The sequence below is a fragment of the Brassica napus genome, chromosome C3 (genome assembly GCF_020379485.1).
Source record: "Brassica napus cultivar Da-Ae chromosome C3, Da-Ae, whole genome shotgun sequence".
NCBI lineage: Eukaryota > Viridiplantae > Streptophyta > Magnoliopsida > Brassicales > Brassicaceae > Brassica > Brassica napus.
The window spans coordinates 11,341,875-11,356,761 of NC_063446.1; the positions used below are offsets into that span (position 1 = coordinate 11,341,875).

General features: G+C 38.4%; 1 protein-coding gene and 1 pseudogene across 1 annotated transcript; both read left to right on the top strand.

Moving 5' to 3' along the window:
• Nucleotides 1-7,917: 7,917 nt before the first annotated feature.
• Nucleotides 7,918-11,353, top strand: LOC106398867 (annotated as a pseudogene).
• A 449-nt stretch (nucleotides 11,354-11,802) lies between these two features.
• LOC106398866 lies at nucleotides 11,803-13,327 on the top strand. Its single transcript, XM_013839370.1, has 3 exons — nucleotides 11,803-11,950; nucleotides 12,020-13,231; nucleotides 13,314-13,327. Exons 1-3 carry the CDS (start codon nucleotides 11,803-11,805, stop codon nucleotides 13,325-13,327), a joined length of 1,374 nt encoding a protein of 457 aa, XP_013694824.1.
• The last annotated feature ends 1,560 nt before the right edge of the window (nucleotides 13,328-14,887 follow it).

Below are 14,887 nucleotides of genomic sequence, written 5' to 3' on the forward strand. Positions count from 1 at the left end.
CGTAGTGAGGCGTCTTACTCCAGTTTGGATGTGGCATGGAGAAGTAACCCTTGATCGTGTCGGTTACGTCCGATGCAAGACATCCGTCAACCCCCCACCTGAAAAATACAAATTTAAAATATAAATTATTTTTTTAATGTTATAAAAGAAATTTAAACGAATTAAAAAAAATTAATGCAACATACCACAAAGTTCCGTCCGGTCGGTCTGGGTCGATGACTGGTAAACCTTCTCTGCCTGGCAGACTGAGAATGTCCTCTACAGTGTACTGCGAGTAAGGAGCACTCGGAGGCACCATCAAATCAGGATGAATATCGGCGGCCATCGGAGGAGGCACATGAGGAGCCGATGGTGCAGTAGAAGAAGTAGACCCAGAGACTCTCTGAGTGTACTGAGTCTCGGGGACAGTCTCCTGGCCCGAAGAACTGGGAGCGGAAGAAGAGGCCGGGTCTAAACGACTACCCGGCTCACCGAAGATCTCTCTGTAATGGGCAGTAAGCCTTCCTTTTCGAACCTGGAAAAAAAATGAAATTTTTAAAATTAACATCAACAATATATTTCCCAACATTATCCACATAATCAACACTAAACAACATAAAATCCGCAAACCTATCTAAATTCCTATACTAACCACCTAATCTATCATAAACTAACCAAATTAGAGAGGAATCAGAGAGGCTAACCATTGCTACGAAATGGAGAGGAAGTAGAGAGGAAGTAGAGAGGAAAGAAAGAGTGAGCGCTCGGGTGTATATATAAGATTACATATCGTCGCAAATTCCTCGTAAGTTTACGACGAAATAGCGAGCAGTTACAAAGGCCCGTCTTTTTTTTACGAGGAAATTGCGAGGAATCACAAAGGCCCGTGTTTTTTTATACGAGGTATTAACGACGATTTACCTTACGAGGAATTAACGAGGCTTGCTTTCCTATAAATATACCCACAACTCTCACTCTCAAACCACACACAAACTCCCAAATCACACCTTATCTCAAATCACAATCCTCAAAAAAATCCTATTCAAATTATAAATATTTGAAAAAAATAGGAAAAGGAGAAGATATTAGAATTCATGTGGGCGAGACTTACGTATTATAATTGCTGGAAGTCTTGCCACATGTTAATCTGGTATTTCTCTCATTTTCCTTTTTTTTCAAGTTTGTACACTACGAGATATTTACGACGATTTGTACTTACGTGGAATTAACGGGTTTATGTATAAATCCGTTTACGTGGTCTTTACGACGATTTCTGCTTACGTGGAATTAACGAGTGTTTTGTTTAAATCATTTTACGTGGTAGTTACGACGATTTCATCCTACGAGGACTTTACGACGATTTGTGCTTACGTGGAATTAACGAGTGTTATGTTTAAATCCCTAGAATCCGAAACCCGAAACCCGAAACCCGAAACCCAAACCCGAAACCCGAAACCCCATACCCGAAACCCCAAACCCCAACCCCCAAACCCGAAACCCGAAACCCAAACCCCCATCTTTAATTTTCTACTTCATATATTCCAAACCCCATATTTAATTTTAAGTTTCGTCGTTATTTTTAACGAGTGTTATGGTTAAATCCCTAGAACCCGAAACCCGAAACCCGAAATCCAAAACCCGAAACCCCAAACCCCGAACACCTAAACCCGAAACCCCAAACCCGAAACCAAAAACCCGAAACCCGAAACCCGAAATCCAAAACCCGGAACCCCAAAACCCGAAACCCCAAACCCCAAACCCGAAACCCGAAACCCGAAACCCGAAACCCGAAACCCCAAACCCCATATTCCTTATTTTCTACTTCATATATTCCAAACCCCATATTTATTTTTAGGTTTCGTCGTTATTTCCTCGTTGTATTACGTTATATTTACGACGATTTCATCCTACGTGGTTTTTACGACGAATTCATCCTACGTGGTATTTACGACGATTTAGTCCTACGTGGAATTAACGAGTCCTTCGTCGTTATTTACTCGTTGGAATACGAGGACTTTACGACGATTTAAGCTTACGTGGAATTAACGAGTGTTATGTTTAAATCCCTAGAATCCAAAACCCGAAACCCGAAACCCCAAACCCCATATTCCTTATTTTCTACTTCATATATTTCAAACCCCATCTTTATTTCCATTCCAAACCACAATTCCCACATTTGCTTATTCATAAAACAAACTCCCACATTACCTTATTCATAAAACAAACCCCACATTATCTTATTCATAAAACAAACTCCCTCATCTTATTCATAAAACAAATACATCAATCGGATACATCGACATTCTCGTCATCACTAGAAACATCATCATTTTCATTAAACTCGTCTTCAACAGCTTCGTCTGTGGCATCATCGGTAAGATCTTCGTACTCGTGATTATGCGGATCAATGAGAAGGATATCATCAATTTCTTGTTCAGGTTCCTCAACTTCATTTATCTGTTCTTCTTGCAATGGTGGTTCTTCTCCACTGATGATTCGTCCTCGAGGTGTAACTTTGATTACTGCTAACCAATTTATACCTGAATCTCTCATCCGAGGGTATGGAAGGAAGCTAACTTGGTCTGCTTGTGAAGCTAAGATGAAAGGCTCGAATTTGTTGTACCTTCGTCCACCGTTGACATCAACTACACCGAATTTGTTAGACCGAACACCTCTGTTGACGACGGGGTCGAACCATTCACATTTGAAGAGGACGCATTTCAGCTTCAGTATCCCTGGAAATTCGACTTCAATAATCTCCGTCAAGATCCCGTAGAAATCTGTTTCCCCTTTCACACATATTCCATAGTTACTGGTCGCCCGTTGTCTACCATAGTCATATGTATGAAAAGTATAGCCTCGTGTGAAATACATCTGTGATGTGGTGACCTTTACAAGTGGAGATTGAATTACTTCGTGTAACCACTTAGGATAATCTGCATCGTCGTCGTCATAATCAACCTGCAAAAATAAAGAGAATGTTAATGAAATACAGATAATGTATGAAAATTTTTTTAGTTAATACCTGATTCCGCAACCACTTAATGAAGTGTTGATCTTTCCTTTTGTCTACGTCACTTGTGGATATACCAGGAAATGTTTCTTCGACTTGAGAAACAAATAGGCTGTAAAATCACATTTTATAGGAATGAATCTCTCGCAATTATACAATTAATTATACTTATATGTGTTTCGAAGTGTCAATATATGTTACCTTTCAAAATAACGAATCAATGGATCTTCGCAATTGAGTAGAATATAGGTGTGTGCACTATGAGCGTCTTGTTCACTCGACCACCAAACCTCTTTAGACTTCCCACCGAGTCGCCCAATCTGGCTAAAGATGTCTGGAACACCAGCAACTGCATATGTTGGCGCAACACCACCATCATCATATCTTCTTGGAGCTCTTCTCCGTGTACGTACTTTTGACGCAAAGTAGTACGATGTGAAGTGAGAAACTTCTTCCGTCAAACTTCCAGCAATTATAGAACCTTCAACTTTGGCGAGGTTCTTTGCTTTTCCCTTCAAATATTTCATGGCTCGCTCATACTGATACATCCATCCGTAATGTACAGGTCCACGAAGCAATGCCTCATATGGGAGGTGGACAGCTAGATGCTCCATGACGTCAAAAAATCCGGGAGGAAATATCTTCTCCAAGTTGCACAATAAGATGGGAATGTTCTCCTGAAGCTGTTCCACAACTTCTTCTTTAAGAGTGCGTGTGCTCAGATCCCTGAAAAATGCTCCAATGCCTTTTATATTCAAAAAAAAATTAAACACATTGTTAGTCATATATTATTTTGTAAATTATTGTGATATAATACACTACGTACCTGCAAGTGCTTCATGTACGTTTGTTGGAAGTAGCTCCGCAAATGCAAAGGGCAGTAGTCGTTGCATAAATACATGACAATCATGACTCTTCATCCCGGAGAACTTTTGACCCTTTTCAACACATCTAGAGAGATTCGAAACATACCCATCGGGGAACTTCACTTCTGATGCCACCCAGTTGAACAACACCGACTTTTTTTCTGAAGATAATCTGAATATCGGAACGGGAACTTGTCCATTGCTTTTAATATGTAACTCGCTTCTTGAGCAAATATCCGGCAAGTCCAACCTCGATTTTATGTTGTCTTTTGTCTTCCCTGGGACATTCAATATTGTATTCATGATGTTCTCAAAGAAATTCTTCTCTATATGCATCACATCGAGGTTGTGGCGCAGAAGAAGATCCTTCCAATATGGCAACTCCCAAAATATACTCTTCTTGTGCCAGTTGTGATGAACACCGTAAGAATCTGGCATATTACGAGGGACATGCCAATTACCACCCCAACGAACTGTTTCGTTAGCTCCGTAGTAGTCGATTTGCGCTTCAATTTGTTCTCCAGTTAGATATGGAGGAGGAGTGTCTCTCACAACCCTTTTGTGCCTAAACAAATTCTTGTTTCTTCGGTAAGGATGGCCAATGGGAAGAAATCGACGGTGACAATCAAACCAACTTGTCTTCCTACCATTCTTCAGTTGAAACGCATCTGTCGTTCCATTACAATATGGACAAGCTAATCTCCCATGTGTAGTCCATCCAGACAACATCCCATAGGCAGGAAAATCACTTATGGTCCACAAAAGCATCGCTCGCATCGTAAAATTCGTCTTCGTTGAACAGTCATACGTCCTCACCCCTGTTGACCACAAATCCTTCAACTCTTTTATCAGTGGTTGTAGGAAAACATCCAGGGACCTTTTTGGATGGTTCGGACCAGGTATTAATATGGTCAAGAATAGTAACTCCCGTTGCATGCACATCTCCGGTGGCAGGTTGTATGGAGTAAGAAAGACTGGCCACAATGAATATTGTCTCCCTGACATTCCGAACGGACTAAATCCATCTGTGCATAATCCGAGATACACATTCCGGATATTGCTAGCGAAATCTGGATGTACTTTGTTGAAATGTTTCCAGGCTCTTGCATCTGATGGATGAGTCATCTCACCATCCGTCTGAGTATGCTCGGCATGCCATCTCATCTTTCCAGCAGTCTGCTCTGATTGATACAATCTTTTCAATCTATCTGTAATTGGTAGGTACCACATCCTTTGGTACGGTACCCTATTACGTCCCCGTCCTTGCGGCTTGAATCGTGGCTTCTTGCAGAATCGACATTCTTCTAGCTTCTCATCATCTCCCCAATAGATCATGCAGTTGTCGATGCAAACATCTATCATCTCCGAAGGCAACCCAAGACTATAAACCAGTTTCTGAATCTCATAATAAGAATCAGCAGACACATTGTCTTCCGGCAAGTACTCTTTAAACAAGTCCGCCCATTCGTTCATGCAACTTTCAGGTAGATTGTGATCAGTTTTAATATTCATCATTCTAGCAGCTAACGACAATTTAGAGAGACCTTCTCTACAACCACTGTAAAGTGGTTGATTCGCCGCGTTTAACATTTCGTAAAACTTTTTTGCATCTATATTAGGTTCTTCATCTTCATCATGAGCTACGAATGCATCAGCTACCATATCATGAACCCTATCATAATCTACCATCTCCTCCTGATGGTAACTATGTTCATTATGCAAATGATGATCAACCGGTTCTTTTTCCTGAAAATTGCTATTACTACTACTTGCTTCATTCTGATCATAATTAAAACCTTCTCCATGTTGAAACCAGATATAGTAATTTGCCGTGAAACCTCTATTTATTAAATGCTTCCAAACATTTTCACGATTTGCCAGTTTCGAATTGTTGCATTTCCGACAAGGACAGAACATCTTACCACTTTCTTGGGCGAGCGGTGTTGAATCTGCTTGATGCATAAATGTCTCCAGACCCGCAAGGTATTCTTTCGTCACTCTCCCGTTAGCATCTCTATGCATATACATCCACTTCCGCAACTCGTAAATAGTCCCGGAGCCAGCCATTTTTTTTCTTTCACGTTTTTTGTTGTTGGTGTGTTTAAAATGATGTTCAAACATCCATATTTATAGGAAAATTCGAATCTGGTAGTTGTAATTTTGCTATGAATTTACGACGAAAATTAATTAGGTGGGCAAAAAAAACGTGTAACACCTATAAAGTTGGTGGATTCAAAAATTTCCTCGCTAAATACACGTAAACTATTACCTCGTAAATACCACGCAAAGTTTACGTCGTATTTACGAGGAAATGGTTTTTCCTCGTAAAATACTCGTAAAATTACATCCACTTTACGACGAAACAGTTTTGTCGTTACGTTACGATGAAATAACGCTGACTTTAGTTTTTCACGTAAATTCGTCGTAAACTCGACGCAAATTTACGAGGATTGTTTTTCCTCGTTAATTTTCGTCGTTAAGCATGTGTTTTCTTGTAGTGTTTGAAAATTACTGATGTACATAAATTAATTTACTAATAGAAATATACTTAGAATATTTTTTAGTATAATAAAAATTAAGGTAATTATTGGATCAAAATCTTTATATATTTTTAGAATATTTTATTTGATAGTAAAACAGAGATAGCCAAAGAAGGTTGTCTTAAATTTACATGGTAGTCATGTATTTTAAAATTAACAACTTTACTTTTTCTTATTAACATATAAATAAAAGAGGAAAACTGATCACGTGTAACAATTGATTGTTTTGTAAAATCTCAATACAATAGAAATATTTATATTTTAGGGTTTTTAGTAATTAAACCCTTCAACTAAAGATTAATCGTAAAAAAAACTTCAACTAAAAATTCTGTGAAATAAACCCTCAACTTTAATTTCGTTAACATATGTTACCATCCGTCTAAAAAACCGTGATGGAGGGTGATATACATTAACGGTTTATAAGTTGAGGGTTTATAATGTTGAAAACTTAGTTGGAGATTTTTTTTACGATTCAAGAATAGTTGAGGGGTTTTATCACTAAAGTCATTAAATGATTTAAAAACTTTATTATCATTTATACATTGTTTTATATTGATATAAGCCTTTAAAACTAATTTATAAATTTTTAATACATTACTTTATAACCGATTTATAAAGCTTCATAAATATTTTAATACTTTTACATATGATTTATGCGGTTTCACAATGAATTTATAAGTTTTTACAATTTCTGCTATTTGTTAGGATAAAATAATCTAACATTCTCCGTGATTCTACTGAAACATAAAGTAATACAATAAATCAAGAATAATATATTAAATATATTATTTTGTTGATAAAAAAAAATATAACGTATTTGTTCATAAATCAATGAGAATATAAATAATCATGCATTATTTTTTTTGGGGGGGGGGGGGATAGGAGGAAAGTATGAGCCGGAGGACGAAAATCATGAAAAAAAAATGCGTCATACTCTAAATAGAAAGATTGACTTTATAAATGAATTATCCTCGACACTACTTAAAACTCAATAGTCAATATAACTTAGACACTTTAAATTATTTGATATTTGACAATGACGATATAAACACACAAATTTTCTTATATCACTATTGTCCCATATCAAACTATTTAATATTTTGAAGTTATATTAAGTTGTAAGTATTACTAAAAATTATTAATTTTGGATGTATAAATTAATTTTATAATAAATTAATGTATTAAAATTTATAAATTAGTTTTAAAGATTTATATCAATATAAAACAATGTATAAATGATAATAAATTTTTAAACTATTTAATGACTTTTAGTGATAAAACCCCTCAACTAAGTTTTTAACATTATAAACCCTCAACTTATAAACCGTTAACGTATGTCACCCTCCGTCACGGTTTTTTAGACGGAGGGTAATATATGTTAATGGAATTAAAGTTGAGAGTTTATTTCATAAGATTTTTAATTGAGAGTTTATTTTACGGTTAATTTTTAGTTGAGGGGTTTAATTACTAAATACTCCTTTTACGAACATTCGGTTGAAACCCTATTTAGGAAAACAGAATGGATCCAACCAAAAAATTAAAGAAGGAGATAGTGGCACATGAGCAGCTTCCATGGGAGTTGATTGAAGAGATACTCTCTCGTCTCTGTCCTGAATCTCTTGTCCGCTTCAGAGTTGTTTGCAAACGATGGAACGCTATCTTGGACGACAAGACGTTCATTTACAACCACAAGGAGACGTTTCGATTCATCGTAACAAATACAACGAGGCCCAAGATTTATTCGGTAAGCGTGGATCCCAAGATAGTTGTGCGTGAGTTAACATTGGATATTCCCGGTTTAATCTCAAAAACCTAAAAAGTTGGTTAACTATTGATATGTGGCATGGATAAAGGAGCAGCAGTTTGTAACCCCTGGTTGAAACGAAGTACATGGATTAGCGAACCTCGCTTTCAATTCCATGGCATATGTCATCTTGATAGTAATGGTAGAAGTGAGGAATGTGTTTACAAGACCATTTGGGGTAAAAATGTCGAGTGGAAGAGCCATGATCTTGCTTCAGGTACGTGGAAAGACATCGAGTCGATGTCCGGTGATACTAGCCAGGAAGAAAAACAATTTAAAACGTTACATTCTCCAAGTGGTGTCTTGTTGAATGGAATTTTGTTTTGGATTGTTTTTTTTCTGACGAGACGGTTCCCTTGTATCACCTAGATACCTTCGATTTTTCAGAGGGAAAGATTCTACAGATTTTTTTATCTACCATGTGTGAGGAGCCATCCTCACGATGCTCTAGTCCTTAGTGTCTTTAAGGGAGATCTTTTCGGTGTTAAAGCAATGCAATGTAACGAAGAAGATTGAGATTTGGGTGACCGAGAACAAAGTTGAGAATGGTGCTGGTGTGCTTTGGATGAGTTTAATGACTTTTTCAATTCCTAACATTCCCTGTTTAGCGCAGACCTTCTTCATTCATCAGCCGAGTTACTTCATTGACAACAATAAAAGACTTGTAGTGTGTTTTTGCGACGAAACTGGCAAGGCTTGGATCTATGTTATGGAGGATAATAAGTCGATCAGCAAAGTCAAAATAGATTCTGTGGTTGATTCTTGGCCTTTGCATTGCACTTATTTTCCCAGCTTGATCCCGGTTCCTCAAGGCCACTAACATGGAACAGAAGTAAAAGTTTAATTGTATTACGTGTGTTTCTTGTTTTTTTTTAAATGTTGAAACTAGTGATTTTGCTCAGTATCCTTTTGGTTTTGATTTATTTTGGAGAAATAACTCCTGTTAGTTTTGTTAGAGCAAAGCTAGTTTAAGAGTTTAACGGGCTCAGTTTTGCACTAGTAGTTTGACTTCGATCCGGAAGTATTGGCTTTCACTTTGTGATCTTATATATTTCAAAACTAATAATATTGCACTTGATAATGAGGCCCCTTTGATAAAATTGCCACACTTGACAACCAAAGTAACACAATCTATATTTCATATAACTAATAACTACATAATATTGAGTAAGTTTTGAAATTGATTACGGTTTCAAAAGGTGAACAAGAAAATAGAGCAACAAGAATGTGAGTTTAGTTTTTAGTACGTTTGACTTTTTGACCCGAAATGTATCATTTTTACAATCTATGAGTTCCTCGCAGTCATCAATCTTGAAAGTGCATCCCATGTAAAAGTGATCACAAGACGAGCCATCTATGTGTAAGAAAAACTATGAAGACAATATTTATTAGATCACCCCATATATACATACTGAGATATTAGAGCATAAGACCATCCGCAACGGTGGTTTTAACACAATCCTTAGTAGCTAATCCTTAACTATTAGGATTATAATAGTAATATTTAGCCGAGAAAAGCTAAGGATAAGTCCTAAGCTAAGGATTAAAATGTGTTGGTCTTTGTTGACGTGGCAGAAGTAATTGGTTCCGACTCGTGTAGGGTTTCGCGAATTCGTTTCATTTGGACGCAACACGAAAAAAAAAAAATCAGAGACGGCGATTAAGGCGATCTTTCTCTCGACCGCTAAGAAGATAAATCGAATGGTTCTCGTCACTAAAGAGGATACTCGACGGTGGTTTTAAATTTATCATGTTTTTAGTTTTTTTTTTCTTACTGATAGTTACTCATCCAAAAATATATATCTAAATTTAACATGTTTTCATTTTTTTTATGAAAGTTAATCATGCAAAAAATAAATTTTTAGTTTTCTTATGTTTTGTTTTTTAATGATAGTTACTAATAGAAAAATAATAATTATCTTTTTTTTTAACTTTTTAAAAATTTATTAATTTTTTATTCTTAAAGATTCCAATGGTGGTAACAGCATTGGAGATGCTCTGAGCATCGATGATACCTTATCAAGTCTCTTATCATTAAAGAATATTAAAAACGCAACAAACGATGTAAGAGAAAGTAGGATAAATAAAATAAAATATACTTAAGGACTCCAATGGACTAAAATTTCATTAGAATCCTTAACTCTTAAAAAAAATAAAATAAATAAAATATACTTAAAGACTCCAATGGTACTAATACCATTGGAGATGCTCTGAGCATAGATGATACCTTATCAAGTCTCTTATCATTAAAGAATATTGAAAACGCAATAAACGATGTAAGAGAAAGTAGGATAGAAGAGAAAAGAGGAGCAAACGTCTCTCTTACCAGAGACTTTCAACAAAACAAAAGCAATTAATTCTAGATGTGTCATATTTTTAGTGGTATAATATTTTTAAGAAATAAAAATTCATTTTGTGAAAATATCAATATAAAAGAGAGAGAGGGACGAAGGTTGAGAATCACGACCGGTGCTGATGCTCTTAGTGTCAACTTACTGGCCTTTACATATAACCATTGATGTCAAAGTTGTCAAGATTTGTGTTGAATCTTTCAAGAACGCTTTTGAGTACTTTTTATGTTACTCTCCCGCTCTTGTCAGTTGTCACTGTCTACAACTGCCAAGCGGTGTATCTGGTGCATTACCTACACCCCTCAATCCCTCATCCATGGATGGCCTCGGAAAAAAACAAGATTAGGTTACATATCTGCTTTACTTTGGAGTTTCATGATTCTGGACTTACATAAGAATTGTTGATCAGTCAGTCTTTGTTTAGGGTTTTCTTTCAAGGATCTTTCTGCTCAAATATTTTGCGCTTACACTTGAGGCCAAGGATCTGATGACAAATCAACTTCACTCTCCAGAACCTCAATGAAGATTTCTGCTTCCGTTGCTTAAATTTATAACACAATAGCATGAAAACACCTCCAAAAATTTAACATATAAAAGTTATGTTATCAAAGTAACAATCTTATCGCCTCTAAAGAACCTGAACCAGAGAGTAGTACTGTAGTAGTAGCCCCAGCACGTAAAAAAAAAATCTGGTGACGTTTTTGTTTTTAAAAAAATGGTAACCTACGCACTCAATAATTTAATTATTTTGAATGACTAAAACTGTAAAATAAAAAGCACATTTTTTTTTTGACAACGAATAAAAAGCACATATATACGTCGTATATTTCAATAATATATCAATATTTTAGCTTAAGAGAAAAAGAAAACTGATCTAACAATCATATATATATATATATATATACAAGCATTATGTTGAACCCTAACTAATTAAAAAAAAAAAAAAAAAAAAGATAAAAAAAAGATAGATTAGGTTAGGAGAAGAAAAAGGAGCGAAATATGAAAGCGAAAAGGTTCCCCTTGCGCCGCTCACCCAAACCCCAGATCTGAAACCCTAGAGACCTCAATAAGCAAATCAAACCCGATTAATGCTTCTCAATAGAGTACAAGTTTTATCTACTGCAACCTTATCTCAACCCGCATAGAAAGAAACTGACTCTTCTGACAACGAGTGAAGATACATTCGTCGTTGTCGATCATTAGGCCGGTGTGGCTTCTGTTTTAGTGGTAGCTGAAAAAAGATTAAAAGATGTTCCGCCCAAGGAAGAAGAAGGAAATCTCTCTGGTGGAGGAACTAAGAGATCTGGAGCTCCTCGAGGAAGGAGACATAGTCGACATCCCAGATGTGGAAAATGACGACTTGATTGAAGAAAACTCACTTAGTGTGGTAGTGAGATGTCTAAACCCGACGGTCCACAAAGTTTGAGGTTTGGTTAAAGCGCTTCCCCCAATCTGGGGTCTGGAAGATAGAACACATGGAAGAGGAGTGGGAGAGAACCGGGCTCAGTTTATCTTCCAATCCGACCGAGATCTCCACCACGTCCTAACAAGAGGACCCTGGTTCGTCAACGGGTGGATAGTAGCTCTAGAACAGTGGACCCCGAGCCCTGGCCCCGAGTATCTCACTAGGATCTTGTTCTGGATCAGAATTAGAGGCTTGCCAGTTCACCTGCTGAAGAAACAAACTGTGGACTACTTGCTTGGTCCCTTGGGGAAAGTCGAGAAGGTGGAGCTTCATGCTAAGAACTCTACTTCAGTGGAATATATCAGAGCGCAGGTTTGGATAAGTACAGAGGAACCGCTTCAATTCCGTCGTACAGCAAGATTCAAATCTGGTGAAGTGGTTCCTACAGAGCTGGAGTATGAGAAGCTATTAAAAGTCTGCTTCCTCTGCAAACGGCTGACTCATGATCAGACGCATTGCCAGTTTGCTGAGCCTGTAGAGAATGTACCCCAGTTGGAGAGCTCACGGAGATTCAATGAAAACAGACGACTACAGAACAGAGGGCCCCAGGGAGACCTGCCAATGAAGAATGCTAAGGGCAAAATGAGCAAGGGAAAGCAGGTAGAGAACAGATCCAGATCGATCTCGAATCACTCTGAGAGCAGATTTGGCAAAGGCAAGGAAAGTAGAGAACAGTACGAGATGGACCTTCCAGAGGCCACATGTAAAGTGTGGAGACCTAAATCAACCAGGGCCAATACATCCTCAGGCACAGGAGGGTCCAAACAAACAAGGAGCACAGAAGAGTCCAACTTTAAGCAAAATAGAGGAGAGAGTCCTGGTGGAGGGAGGAAGAGTGGTGGATCTTCAGGCGCAAGTCATATGACTCCTACGGTTTTTGAAAGACTTGGTGGACACCGTTTGGAGGAGGATAAGGAAACCAAAAAATCTGGAGGATCAGGAGGCTCTAGAACCCCTCTACTCAAAGGAGGCGACCAAGGCGACAAAGGATCGAAAGGAGAGTCTAGCAATGGAAGCCGAGGCTCTGGCTCAGTGTTCGAAAGGCTGGGTATCACAACAGTGAGCCCTCAAGAGATAGATAAGAAGAAAGAAGAAACTCAGCCTTCGAAAAGAAGAAGACTTAGCAGGAGTGATGAGAGAAGCTCGAAAAAGGTAAAGCTCGCTTCGCGCATTGAAGAAAAGTCTCCTTCATCAGTCTTCCAGAGATTGGGAGGTCAGTCGTGTGAGAAGAATCATTCTGCTGCAGTAGCAGCTATAGTTCCAAGTCACTCTATCCGAGGGATAGTACTGACAAGTGGAAGCAATTTGAAAGAAGGGTTGATGTTTGATTCCAACCCTTCGAACACCCCATGAGGATATTGAGTTGGAACTGTCAGGGGGTGGGGAATACCCCGACAGTTCGACATCTACAGGAGATACAAGGTCAGTATCTTCCTGAGATAATATTCCTCAGCGAGACCAAAAACAAAAGGAGATACATGGAGAGTGTGGCGGAAAAGTTAGGGTTCCACGATCTGTACACAGTGGAACCAATAGGTAGAAGTGGGGGACTAGCAGTATTGTGGAGAGACTCTTGCAAAATTGCCATCCAACAAGCGAATAGAAGATTGATTGACATGAAGGTGGAGTGGCAAGATAAGAGTTTCTTTCTGACAGGAGTTTATGGGGATCCAGTAAAGAGCAAAAGAGGTTTGGTCTGGGAACGTTTAATGCGAATTGGTATCAAAAGAGCTGAACCTTGGCTGCTCACTGGAGATTTTAACGAGATGGTGGATCAAGATGAAAAATCAGGAGGCGTAGAAAGAACAGCCGAAGAAGGGAAGGAGTTCAGAGACATGATTCACGCTTGTGGCCTAAGGGAGCTAAAACACTTGGGCTACAAATTGTCTTGGTATGGAGTCAGAAACGAAGAGCTAGTCCAATGCAGATTAGATAGATCCTTGGCGAATTCTGTCTGGTTGGATTGGTTCCCACATGCTTCGGCTCAATATCTGAGGAAGATCTGTTCTGATCATAGTCCAGTTCTAACAAACCTGGAGGGTATCAACTGGAAGAGGAAGACTAGGTTCAGATATGATCAAAGGTGGTGCAAAAGACAAGGCTTCTGTGAGATGGTGAGCAGAGGATGGCAAGAACAGGAGGGAGGAAACCTTAGTTTCATGAGTAGAATCGCCAGATGCCGTAAACAAATCTCTCAGTGGAAACGCTCAGCCAAGCCAAATTCGGCACTCAGAATCAGAGAGATTCAGTATAAGTTGTATATGGCCACAAGACAGACTGGGGATGATCCGGGAGAGATTAGTAGACTGAGAAGTGAGCTCAATGAGGAGTACTTAAACGAGGAAGTATTTTGGTGGCAACAATGTCGACTGAACTGGATCAGAGCAGGAGACAGAAACACCAAATACTTTCATGCGGTCACGAAGAACAGACGAGCGCAGAACAAGATTCACAGTCTGGTGGACGACTTTGAGAAGGAATGGTTTAAAGAAGAGGATATGGGGAGAGTTGCTGAAACATATTTTAAATTGCTATTCGCATCCGAAGATATTGGAGTGGAGCTAGAAGAATGGCAACACATCTCCCCCAAAGTGACAGAGCCTCAGAATGTAGAACTACTGAAAGAGATCACTAAGGAGGAGGTGAGAAAAGCAGTCTTCGACATCAGTCCACATAAGTGCCCTGGACCAGATGGGATGACGGGTCAGTTCTACCAACAGTTCTGGGAGACTGTAGGAGATGATGTTACTGAGACAGTCCAGAATTTCTTCAGGCATGAGTATATTGAGGAAGGACTCAATAACACCAATATCTGTCTTATACCCAAGAAGATAAACTCGAAGAAGCTCATGGAGTTCAGACCGATCAG